The sequence below is a fragment of the Melanerpes formicivorus genome, unplaced genomic scaffold (assembly GCF_026170545.1).
Source record: "Melanerpes formicivorus ecotype bairdi unplaced genomic scaffold, bMelFor1.0.p_v2 SCAF_9, whole genome shotgun sequence".
NCBI lineage: Eukaryota > Metazoa > Chordata > Aves > Piciformes > Picidae > Melanerpes > Melanerpes formicivorus.
Window position 1 is genome coordinate 11,369,029 of NW_027142361.1, and position 13,663 is coordinate 11,382,691.

At 42.4% G+C, this 13,663-nt stretch overlaps 1 protein-coding gene across 1 annotated transcript in view; it reads right to left on the bottom strand.

Moving 5' to 3' along the window:
• The window catches only part of LOC137443319 (phosphatidate phosphatase LPIN1-like), a 106,405-nt gene that overhangs the window by 47,331 nt on the left and 45,411 nt on the right, over positions 1-13,663 (bottom strand). The window contains 5 exon segments of the mRNA XM_068142909.1: positions 8,555-8,674; positions 9,329-9,431; positions 9,434-9,470; positions 9,472-9,660; positions 10,901-10,996. Coding sequence (XP_067999010.1) covers positions 8,555-8,674; positions 9,329-9,431; positions 9,434-9,470; positions 9,472-9,660; positions 10,901-10,996 — 545 coding nt within the window.

The following is a 13,663-nucleotide window of genomic DNA, read 5'->3' on the forward strand; positions in this document are numbered from 1 at the left end:
GAATTTACAGCCACCTTAATGGAAGCTGACAGGTCCTGAGATAAATCAGCTGCTGGGGCAGTGACTTCCGGTCCCACCGAGGGAGTGGGCGGAAATGACGTTGCTCCGTTAATGGCCGACGGAGAAGAAGATGGAGGAGCAGGCGCCATGTTGATACCAGCCGACGCCCTTGGCAACTTGCCAGAATCAGCAGAAAAGTCATTTAGAGCTGCTTTACCAATTAACTTTTTATCCTTCTTTTTAACTAACACAGATTCTGCACATTCCTCATCACTAGATGATTCTGGGACTGATCCAGAGCCACGGCGTTTTCTTTTTGATCTAGTTTTAATAACAAAACACGCCCTGGACACCTTTGTCTCTCGCCACAAGGAATACAGAGAAAACACATTAGTTATCACCAGCAGCAGAATTATACACATGAAATAAATCACCTTTGGATCCCTGGCATCACCTAAAGTTAATCTCTCCTCAGGCGGAATCCTAAAACCCTTTATCTCAATTGGGAGAGTGGTGGAGGTAACATTTCTGTATCTCACTGGCCATAAGAAATTAATACATTTTCCATACCATAGTTTAACTCTATACATAACCCACACATAAACTGTCCGCACCAAATATTTACCCAGGTAATCCAAAATCAAACCCAAACAATATCTGTAAACCAGAGCCCCAAAAATTTAAAAGAATAATCGCTCCACAAACCACAATACCTTCATGTTTGCTAATTCAGCTAGAAAACACTAAATCAATCAAGTAATAAATTAAACTAATTATCTGCCCCACATTGGGCGCCAAGAAAAAAATGTTGAGGGGTGGAAGGGTATGGCCAAGAAGCCTCTTCCCTCCCCCCTGTAAGTAAGGGGAAAGAAAAATTGAAGGGAAAGGGAAAAAAAACTCACAAGCTGAATTAGCAAAGCAGTGAGTGCTGTATATTTACAAAGCAGGGAAAACGGAGGGAAATATATACAAATTTACAATATTTATAGTATATACAGAAATTTACAATAAAGTAGCACAGAAATGAGAGTTCCCCCCTCTGCAAGCTGCCAAGGGCGGCGGCTGGTATCAACATGGCGTCTCCTCCTTCTCCTCCTCCTTCTTCTCTGTCGGCCATTAACGGAGCAATGTCATTTCCGCCCACTTCCTCGGTGGGACCGGAAGTCACTGACCCAGCAGCTGATTTATCTCAGGACCTGTCAGCCTCGTGAGGAATTGCGTCATGTCCGTAAAGATTTCACCAGGGCAGTTAAGGAGCCAGTTCTAGCTTGGCTTAGTAGGTGTTATGACACAGGTGCTCCAGCTCTAACAGTTGGAGACAAGTCAGCAGCTCAGTTAGGAACTCTCTCGAGGGATAATGGAATAGACAGACATCTAGGCAGGGCTCTCGGTAAGGGTAATCTGTGAATACGCCTTTTAATGGCGGTTGCCCTGAGATATCCTTCCCGAGATGATCTTCCATGGAATCCTAAACCCTGGACTACCATAGATGAGGGAATTAAGCGCCTGAGAGAATTTGCTCTAAGAGAGCTACTCTATGGTGAACATGAAACTCTGAATCCTGATGACATTCCTGTGGGTATTGGCCTTGCTAAAAAGATCATCAAACTTGCTCCTTCTAATTATGCAAACATTCTGGCAAGTAGAATTGCGTCAAGAAATTATGGTGGAGCTTCTCATACGGTTGGCCAATTCAGTGATCAAATGAGACAATTGGAGGATAGCATGACACGTGTTTCTTTGGTTTCAGACATTAAAACTATGTCTGGTGATATACAGAATTGCATGAGAGAGTTAAAGGATGTATTTAGAAATTCCATATCCCAACTGGCACAAAGGGATAATTTCAATTCTTCCTCCAGGTGGATACAAGTTTCATCTGTGAGGAATACACGTCCTCCAAGGAGGTCATTCCAATACAGATCAAATCAAAACAGACCACCAAGGCAATCATGTAGAACTATTTGGATCACTCTGCGTGATCAGTTTGGTGAGAACATGAAGAAGTAGGATGGCCAACCAACTTCTAATTTTTCAGGAGACTGAGGGAATTGCAAAGTGGCAGAACCCGAGGTAGCAATACCAGAAGGGTAGCTGTTACTTCCACAATTCCCCAGAACAACTCTAGTAGCTCCAACAGTGGATCCAGTTATAACATGCAAAGCTATAACACTGCACACTGTGCGCAATGCACATGTGGGCATGTTCCCCATAACTAGGGGTGCCCTGCTTCCCGCCAGGGGGAGGAGAGGGATACCAGAGATAATAGAGTCTATTGGGATGTGTACATCCAGTGGCCTGGCACTTCACAATTTCGGAAGTACAGGGCCTTGGTTGGCACAGGAGCTCAGTGCACTATAATGCCATCAAATTATCAGGGATCAGAGTCTATAACTATTCCGGGAGTCACTGGTGGATCTCAAGAGTTAAATAAGGTGGAGGTTAATATAAGTTTAACTAGTAAACAATGGAGGAAGCATACAGTTGTGACCAGACCTGACGCACCTTGTATTTTGGGAATTGATTTTCAGAAAGAAGAGCGTTTCAAAGACCCTAGAGGTTACAAATGGGCTTTTGGAGTAGCTTCTGTAGAAATTGATCGACAAAAATTGAAGCTGTCTGCTAGACCTGAGCTTTCTGATGAATCTGCAGTTGTGGGACAACATAAGATACAGGACATTAAATTGCCGGTTGCTTCTCAGACTGTGCATCACAGACAATACAGAAGCAACCGTGACTCTTTGTTGCCCATTCAGAATCTGATTCATCAGTTGGAGAGTCAGAAAGTCGTCAGCAGAACTCATTCACCTTTCAACAGTCCAGTGTGGCCTGTGCGAAAGCAGAATGGAGACTTGCGTCTGACAGTTGGGTACTGAGCCCTGAATGAAGTAACACCACCTATGAGTGCAGCAGTACCAGACATGATGGAGCTACAGTATGAGCTGGAATCCAAAGAGGCCAAATGGTATGCTACCATAGACATTGCTAATGCATTTTTCTCTATTCCCATAGCAGAGGAATGCAGGCCTCAGTTTGCTTTCACCTGGAGAGGAATCCAGTACACTTTCAACAGGCTGCCAATGGGCTGGATCCACAGCTCAAGCATCTGTCATGCAGCGATCCACGATGCTCTGGAGAAAGGTGGTGCTCCAGAACCCATCCAGTTCATCGATGATATCATCGTCTGGGGTAAAACTACTAAAGAAGTCTTCGAGAAAGGTAACAAAATCATTGACATTCTTCTGAATGCAGGTTTTGCCATCAAGCGAGACAAGGCAAAAGGACCTACCACGGAGATTCAGGTTCTGGGAGTGCGGGGGCAGGATGGACGCCGACACATTCCAGTGGATGTGGTAAATAGAGTCTCTACCATGGCAAATCCCAAAAACAAGCAAGAGACCCTACATTTCTTGGGGATAGTGGGATTTTGGAGACTGCACATTCCTGGATACAGTCAGATTGTGAAACCTCTGTATGATGTGACTCGAAAGAGAAACCATTTCCACTGGGGACCTGAACAGCAAGCAGCCTTTGACCAAATAAAGCAAGAGGTAGTTCAAGCAGTGGGTCTGGGACCTGTCCGAGATGGTCCAGACATTAAGAACATTTTGTACACGGCTGCAAGTGACAATGGTCCAACCTGGTGCTCGTGGCAAAAAGCTCCAGGTGAGACACGTGGACGACCTCTTGGTTTCTGGAGTCGAGGTTACAGAGGTTCAGAGGCTAATTATACTCCAACAGAGAAAGAAATTTTAGCTGCCTATGAAGGAGTAAAAGCATCTTCTGAAGTAATTGGAACTGAATCACAACTTCTCTTAGCTCCCAGATTACCAGTTTTGAATTGGATGTTCAAAGGCAAAGGCTCCACACCACATCATGCCACAGACTCAACATGGTCTAAATGGATGGCTCTGATAACACAGAGAGCTCGAATGGGAAATCTTGAAAGACCTGGTCTAGTGGAGGTGATCTCAAGTTGGCCTGAAGGTATCAACTGTGCTAAACCTCCAGAGGAGAAAGTAACTCGTGCTGAGGAAGCTCCTCCTTACAATGACCTTTCTGATGATGAAAAGAAATATGCTTTGTTTACAGACGGTTCCTGTCGTCTTGTTGGAAACAAGCGAAGGTGGAAGTCTGCAGTGTGGAGTCCAACACGCCGAGTTGCAGAGGCGAAGGATGGAGAAGGAGAATCCAGGCAGTTCGCAGAGGTAAAAGCTGTCCAGCTAGCTCTCGATGTGGCTGAACGTGAGAGATGGCCAAAGCTTTATCTCTACACCGACTCATGGATGGTAGCCAATGCTCTATGGGGTTGGCTAAAGAACTGGAAGAAGAGTGGTTGGCAGAGGAAAGGAAAACCCATTTGGGCAGCTGACCTGTGGCAGGACATTGCTGATCGAATCGAGAGAATTCCAGTGAAAGTGAGACACATCGATGCTCACATTCCTAAGAGCAAAGCTACTGAGGAACAGCAACACAACCATCAGGCAGATCTAGCTGCAAGAGTTTCTCAAGTAGACATGGACTCTAATCTTGATCTCGACTGGAAACACCGAGGTGAGATATTCTTAGCTCGGTGGGCTCACGATTCGTCAGGACATCAAGGCAGAGATGCAACATACCAATGGGGTCGTGACAGATCCATAGACATTTCCATGGATGCTGTCACACAAGTCATCCATGACTGTGACATTTGTGCTGCTATTAAGCAGGCAAAACGACTTAAGCCCTTGTGGTATGGTGACAGATGGTCCAAGTATAAATATGGTGAAGTTTGGCAGATTGACTACATCACTCTACCACGTTCTCATTCTCGTAAGCAATACGTGATTACTATGGTAGAGGCAAACACTGGATGGTTGGAAACTTATCCAGTTCCACATGCAACTGCACGCAACACCATTCTCGGTCTGGAGAGACAGATCCTGTGGAGACACGGAACTCCAGAGAGGATTGAGTCAGACAACGGAACTCATTTCAAGAACAACCTTGTAAAGAACTGGGCAAAAGAGCATGGTATTGAGTGGATATTCCATATTCCCTACTATGCACCAGCTTCAGGGAAGATTGAATGCTACAACAGTTTGTTGAACACCACTCTTAAAGCCATTGGGGGTGAATCTTTGAAAAACAGGGAAAAACATTTAGCACAAGCAACCTGGCATGTAAATAGTAGAGGTTCAGTGAACCAAGCTGGACCTGCACATTCAGATTTGCTACGGAAAGTAGAAGGTGATAGAGTTCCTGTTGTTAGAGAAAAGAATCTGTTAGGTAAAACTGTTTGGGTATTTTTACCCTCAGGAGAGGCTAAACCTGTCAGAGGGGTGGTTTCAGCTGAAGGTCCGGGTCACACTTATTGGGTAATGCAAGAGTATGGTGAAATTCAGTGTATACCACAAAGAAATTTAACTTTAGCTGAAAGAGGTTAATTTCAAACTGTTGTACAGCTACATTGCGTCCAGAGGAAGAATCAACGAGGAATCTATGGTGCACGAACCCTGAGATCCCTGAGATCCCTGAGTCAACTAAGAGGCCCTGAGATTCCCTGTTTCCCTTTTCTTCGCTTTGTCGGCGAAGGAATGAACTGTTCTCCATTTTTCTCATTTTCTGATTTTCTTGGACTTTTGAATCACCTACATCTGAGCATAGCCGGAATGGACTATGAACTTTACTCACGAACTGTAAATATCGTTTTGGATTGGATGGACAGTATGAACGGCCAATGAAATTGTTTAGAAGGGGTGTACTGTGACCGTTTGAGGCTGTCCCCTTAAGAAAGGGAATATGGTGGATGGATGTTTGTAAACGAAAGACGGATCTAAACTAATTTCATTGGTAGATTGGGAGGAAGCACCTGCTGAACTGGGAGTGCAGCAGAGTTTCCTGGGAATTCCTGCACTTTTCTATCAGTCTTTCTTCCGCTCCTCCTTTGGGCAGCACCTCTCTCTTCTGGGCTTTCGGCCAAGGCTTGACCTTGAAACTGATGAACTGCAAGGCCTGTATTAACTGCTTTCCAATTAACACATAACTGTTTCTAACTTTTTTCTCTTTCTCCCTTTTTCTAACCCGCTCTGGGGAAAGGGGGAGAGAGGGGGGAGCGGAGGTGGGGAACCCTCCTCAGCAGAGGGGGGGAACTCTCATTTCTGTGCTACTTTATTGTATATTTCTGTATATACTGTAAATATTGTAAATTTGTATATATTTCCCTGCGTTTTCCCTGCTTTGTAAATATACAGCACCCACTGCTTTGCTAATTCAGCTGTGAGGTTTTTTTTCCCTTTCCCTTCAATTTTCTTTCCCTTTACCTTACAGGGGGGAGGGAGGAGGCTTTTCGGCCTTAACCTTCCAACCCCACGACAGCCATGCTCAGCATAAATGCAGAGCCAGCTAGCAGTGTAGCAAAACAGTGCTGTGCCTGCAGCATGTAACTAAAACAAGGCACTGGTAGCTATAAACATGGAAAGTTTTCTTGGGACAACAGGACATGCACCTGCATCAACAAACCTTGCGTGTCATTAGTAGTTGTGCCAAAAATCTGTAATAGTGCAATAGGAACCAATGAAGCCATGCCAACAAGGCAGTCCGAGGTTCACAGACAGTGGAGAAAGTTCTTCCAGAATGCTATTCAAAACATTTAAATTAAGCCCTTGTTCTGAGATACTCTCCTTGTTCTCCTTTCCTCTGGCCCTCAATTACAGAGGCAGAATATTGATTAGACTTCTTTGGATAAGGTCTTATGAATATTGCTCCACTCCAAAAGAATATAATAGAATTAACCAGGTTGGAAGAGACCTTTGAGATCATAGAGTCCAACCTATCATCCAACACTATCTAATCAACTAAACCATGGCACCAAGCACCCCATCAAGTCTCTTCCTAAACACCTCCAGTGATGGTGACTCCAGCACCTCCTCAGGCAGCCCATTCCAATGGCAAATCACTCTTACTATCAAGAACTTCTTCGTAACCTCCAGCCTAAACCTCCCCAGGCACAGCTTGAGACTGTGTCCTCTTGTTCTGTTGCTGGTTGCCTGGGAGGAGACACCAACCCCACCTGGCTACAACCTCCCTTCAGGTAGTTGTAGAGAGCAATAAGGTCTCCTCTGAGCCTCCCCTTCTCCAGGCTAAGGAATCCCAGCTCCCTCAGCCTCTCCTCATAGGGCTTGTGCTCTAAACCTCTCACCAGCCTTGTTGCCCTTCTCTGGACACGTTCAACAAGTCAACATCTTTCCTCAACTGAGGGGCCCAGAACTGGACACAATACTCAAGGTGTGGCCTAACCACTGCTGAGTACAGGGGCACAATGACTTCTCTGCTCCTGCTGGCCACACTGTTCCTGATACAGGTCAGGATGCCATTGGCCTTCTTGGCCACCTGGGCACACTGCTGGCTCATGTTCAGCCTACTATCAACCAGCACCCCCAGGTCCCTCTCTGCCTGGACGCTTTCCAGCCACTCTGACCCCAGCCTGTAGCCCTGCATGGGCTTGTTGTGGCCAGTGTGTAGAACCTGGCACTTAGATTAGTTAAATCTCATGCCCTTGGACTCTGCCTATCTGTCCAGCCTGTCAAGGTCCTTCTGCAAAGCCCTTCCACCCTCTAACAGATCAACACCTGCCCCCAACTTGGTGTCATCTGCAAACTTACTGATGATGGACTCAATACCCTCATCCAGATCATCGATAAAGATATTAAAGAGGATGGGGCCCAACTCTGATCCCTGGGGAACACCACTAGCACCTGGCCACCAGCTGGATGTGGCACCATTCACCACCACTCTCTGGGCTCAGCCCTCCAGCCAGTTCCTAAGCCAGAGAAGTGTGCTCGTGTCCAAGCCATGAGCTGACAATAGTCTGCTTGTGGATGTTGGGCACTGCACACAGGGACACATATACACATGCAGAGGTTTCTTTGGAATTGAAATGCAATGGAGAATGAGTAAAAAATTGTCCCTTTTTGACAGTGTTCCACAGACACAGGAAAGGAGGTCCAAGCTAATCAGTTTTGACATCAAAGGTACACACATGCACACAAAGGCACATACTTTACAAAAAGTAGGCAAATCAATGTATATGTTAGCACAAAATAAATATTTACACATCTCACTGTGCAATTTGGTAGATTGTTTTTGAAAGAGACAATAAAAGCTTATATTCTTATGCATTTATAAAAACCCTACATCTTATTTTCATACATCAACTCCAACTTTGGAAGTTCTTAAAATTCATACACCTGAAAAACGAAATATTTATATCCCTGCATTCATTGAAGTCCTTTCAAGACATGCTCATCAGGCAAAGACTCAGATTTCATAAAAAAGTGGCACAGATATAAATATTCTTCAGATTTTGTGGACCTGCATTTGTTGAATCAAGGACAAAGCTAACCTGAAGGTTTTGTACACTATCTGATTACAAATACAGAAAACCATTCATCCAGCTATTAACAGTGACCATGTTTAATACTAAGAGTTTTAGTAAGACTTCATACAGCCTTAGCATAGAGTACATTAATGGAATGAGGAAGATATTTGCAACTGTACTATCAGAAAAAAGTACCTTTGAAGAGGTGACCATTCTCCATCTGAATGAGGATAAGATGCAGACTGGGAAAATGTAGAAACTGCAGGAGCATTTCTGTCTGATACCTCATCAGCACACACATCTGGAACAGGGATCCTACATACAGGAAAAGACGTGACATTTAAAAACCACACTCAATTACTGCATTGTTATACATTTCAAATTATGAAAAAACCTACTGCAGAGAAGAATTAGTATAACCTGAACTAAAAGGAGATAGAGAAATGTTATCTGATTTACACCTTCTAGGTCGTGGAGAGATGGAAAACTGTTCTTATGTTGTCAATGTAATTTTCATTAGTTTTGATACCAAAATTCATAATAGTTTTCCGTTCTAAAGCTTTTTTTAAAAGAAACATGTTCATAAAGGTGTCTAGCAACAGGACAAGGGGGAATGGTTTTAAACTGAGGGAGAGTAGGTTTAGACTACATCTTCGGAAGAAGTTCTTCAGTATGAGGGTGGTGAGACTCTGGAATAGGTTGCGCAGGGAGGCTGTGGATGCCCCCTCCCTGGGGGTGATCAAGGTGAGGTTGGATGAGGCATTGAGTAGACAATTGAGTAGACAGAGGCTTCCCTGCCCATGGCAGGGATGTTAGAGTAGATGATCTCCAAGGTCCCTTCAAACCTAAGGCATTCTATGATCACCCATATCTACCAATTCAGATAGAAAAAATTCTGTCAGAAGGTATGGAAAGGAACATTAACTCAGCAGTAGTTTTCCATTACATATATCAATTTCACTGTGATACCTTGAATTGTCTATTGGTTCTTTTTCTTCCTCTGAGCTAATCTCTATAGGAAACATGTTTTCATCTTCTGATGTGTCTCCACCATCTTCTCATTTTAAGCTATTTTATGGCTAGACTTCCTCCTCTTTTTCCTCCTTTTTTTCCATAGAGCTACAGACTGGAAATGTTTCAGTAGAAGCCTGAGATCCATGAGACTGAGCTGGTACTTGTGAGGATGGACTAGTGTCCAGGTTTCTTATCCTGTCTATGGAGTTCCTCTTCAGATGAGCTTCCATTAAAGCAGTTCCCTCAGACTGAATAGGAGACGTGCAGAGATGATACGGAATTACCCCCTGAGAAAGGAAAAATTGAAACCATGCAACATATTAGTTCCTCCACCAGTCATAAATCTGATTCTAGAAATGCATACACAATTGCCAAAACCTAAGCAATTTATTCCTCAGAAAAGTTACAAAGACTAGACATCTGGATGCTCAGTATAATCCCACAGCATATAGAAATTGTTCTATAGTTCCATCTCCTTAAAACAGCCAGAAACAATAATCTTAATAACGAGAATTCTCTCAGCATTTATTATTGGCCAGGTCATGGCATGAGTCTCTATCCACCTAATGCTAGATACAGAACAGAAACAAAATCCTATTGTATAACACAAACATTTTGTAAAATCTGTTTCTCCTTCACAATTCAAATGGCAGGTAGTGGTCAGATGGGTCAGCAATTTAAAACTAGGTCACACAAACATCCTCTTATTCAATCATATATATATATCTAGGCACTTGAGGAAGTACTTCTTGCAATTTCTCAGTCACCAAGTAAATGTTACCACACAGAATATAAAGATCAGAAGATTTAAACATAATGATATAGAGAGTAATACTGCACATACACACAGCTCACAGCTGAAACTAGTAATATTGTATGAAAACTCACCCTGCTATGGATGGTGAGAGTTAAGAAATTACTGGGGCTGAGAAGAAATGCCTGTAAACAGCTTTTCTCATGTTACATTATACACTGACTACTCAAAATTAGTGTGACCGAAGTTTACATAGGCTAGTATTTAATCACACAGCTCAACAGCAAACATTCTCACTTATATATAATTCTACATGAATAACAGCTGCAAGATCACATCTTTGGTGAGTAGCAAGATTACTGTGTGCACAGGTATTTACAGAGTACGTGCACTTTTACTGGCACTCTTCTGAATGCATATGTTCAAAGTAAAAATTTCTGTTAAAAACAGTCCATTAACCTACGCTGTACACATCTTCTGACCATGTGAACTCTGCACATGTTATTTCTGTTCCCATTCTGTCACACACACAAACTATGATCTATTTTTCAGTTATGTGATTATCTTTTTAAGATTCCTCCAAATCTCAGTGACTCAAAAAAAGAAATAATGGTATAGTATTGAATTTCCATAGCAGAAAATAGCCTGAAAAACTTTCAAATCTATAAATTGTGTAAAAGTACATTTTTTTCAGCAAGAATTCCTAAGCTTAAAACAGGCTCTGAAGAGTGGGCATTGAATTTCTAAGGAATTAAAACAGTTTTGACTCTTACCTGATCGTTATCCATCTCTTGCACAAAAAAGGCCTCTCCATTGTCTCCTAGTTTCATGTGCAAATCTACAGCCTCTCCATTGATTTCTATGTCAACCTGGAAGAAAACACATTCTTATATGAAAAGAAAGTTATTTTAAGGTAAAACAGATCCTATTCAGCTATCCTATCCCTATCACTCAGGAAATGCTTCTCAGGGAAGTGTAGGAAACTCATCATCATAAATAGATAACAGGTTGGACGTGATGACGTTGAAGGTCTCTTCCAACCTGGTCTGGTCTATTCTATTCTATTCTATTCTATTCTATTCTATTCTATTCTATTCTGACCTTCTCTGTTTCAAGGCCAACAATTGTCAAAATGTTTTTCTAATTCAAAGACAGATAATTGCTGTTTTGGTCTTCCACTGGGAGAAGGTTCATAGCCATTAAATAATGCCCTGAATCCTTTTAAAGGTAATTCTGAATACTATGGGCGACGGAGATTGGAATCAATACGGCTGACCAATATGATCGAGTATTGTTCCTTTATTGTTCCAGTGTTGCAGGCCTATGGTGCAGGCCTGCAGTGAGAGTTTAGCACAGTAAAGTGTAGAAGAAGAAGAGACAGGAAAGGCAGAAGTGCGTAGTAGTCTTGATAATCCTTATTTTTATTTTTTGCTAACAATTCTTATGTTTTCTGTTAATAGCTATTTTTTGTTAGTAATCTTTATGATTTTTCAGTGCGTCATATTTTGGTTTTAATATTTTGTTTTTATTGCTGCTCTTCTTTTTTATTATTATTCTGTTATTTAGTACTCTATGTTTTGTATCCAGAGCTTTTGTGCTTTTGTTATATAGTTCTACGTTTACATTTTTTCTTTGCAATTGTCACCTTTTTGTTTACCTTTTTTTTTTTTTGCATTTTTTGTATTTTTTCTAGTCTTTGTCTAAGAAGGAAATATAAAGACATTACCTTAGCTAAGGAGTACTTCTTAAAATGAATACCTATTTACTACAAACCTTACTACAAACCTTAACTATATTACATGGACCTCCAACTAAGAAGGTTCAAAACAAAGGAAAATCTTACAATGTGAACTCATTACTAAGTACTTACACCTTACTACAATTACTATGTACTAGGTATCTGTAAATACCAAATGCTTACCATTCATTATGCTTACCAAGAAAACTTAGCAAAACTCTAAATAACAAATCTCTTAAGGACATTGCAATCAGAAATGAAGAAATTAGCACTGTAACTTTAAATCAGAGCAGAGCTTTGGTTGGCAAGAGTAGTACTAGAAAATCCTCCCTTTTCTGGGGGTGGGGGTAGGGGTGGGTTGAGGGTGGCTAGCAAGGTGTACTCTAGTTGCTATTGTTTCTGTATTGGGGTCTTAATGACTTGCAGCCTATCGTGTCTGTACGACCATTGTTCCACCCATACTGGATTATGTGTTTTCCATTTTAATTTGAGGGTTGGTTGCTGACTAGTAGCCACTACAAAGAAGGAACTGTAACAAGTTTTGCTCCTAGTTGACTTAAGGCATATCAGCCCAACAGAGCAACTGGAAGGGTTAACATGTACGGTCTTACAGTGATTGATTTGCCGTAGTTAAAAGCTAATTGCACTGGCTCTTTGCTAACCCAGGTTGTTTGGATACCTTTTAAACTCATGACTTCAACATTTGCCATGAACAGTGGCTAGTGACCATTCCATTTATGACTAGGTATAATGATGACATCATCTCCAGAATCCACAATAATTGAAAATTGTATAATTTGTCCACAAGGGTGTCTGACAGTTAAAATCTGTTCCAGTTTTCCCTTTTGGATTTCTAGGGCTAATAAGGTATTAGGCATATCGGTGGAACCCGAGCCTTCTTGCCCTTGGATCCTGTTAGAAGTTTTAGGCACTCGGGACTCAGATGGTATTAGCTGAGCAATTTCTGTCCCAACAAGAGTGCTAACAGGAGGGGCAATGGTATAGAGCATAATTTTCATAGCCCAGTCATAATCAGAATGTATTGAACCAGGAATTATAAGAATGCCCTGTCTAGAGGTAGACAATCTGCCAATTAACAGAGAACAGGGTCTGTGACCCAAAGGACCATGCCAATTGAATTCAAAAGGAGATATGCGGCTGTTGTCAGGTCCGCTGTGCGCTGCCAGAGGGGGCTGGGGGGATGGGCGCGGTCCAAGCACCCTGGTTTGGTGTCGTTGTGCGGGGTATATTCACGCTGCAGGAGCAGCTTCTGCGACGATCTCGAGTAAAATTATTAGATCTGTGACACTTTCAAGTCTGTCCAGCAGTCAGGCACTTTAAGGTACCTAGGTTTCTCAGAGGCATGATGATTTCAGGACTGCTTCTATGGCCGTGGCTAGGTACATTGCTGCTTGTCGATGCCTTCATTCGTTGTGGTCCTGCAGTCATGAGGCAGTGGCACCTGTTGATAAAATGCTGAGAACCTGTTTAGTTTCTTCATTAGCATTGTCAAATGCCCAAATATCCAGCATTTCTACCTTCATATCATGAGTCAGGTCTGAATTAATATTGAATGCCGTATGTAAGGGATGGTATTGACAAAGGAACCAAGTGTCCCTGTTAGACCCTGCTGAATAATGAAAAGCAGTACCAGAGTTATTGTCGTGGATTTTGGACCACCCTTTGATCACTAAATCCTGACTTAGATGCAAAGCCTTCTCAGGAAGGTGCAATTGCTGATAAGATCTGGCAAAGATCTCGCCCCAATGAGATGGCTAATGGTGACACCTCGTAGAGT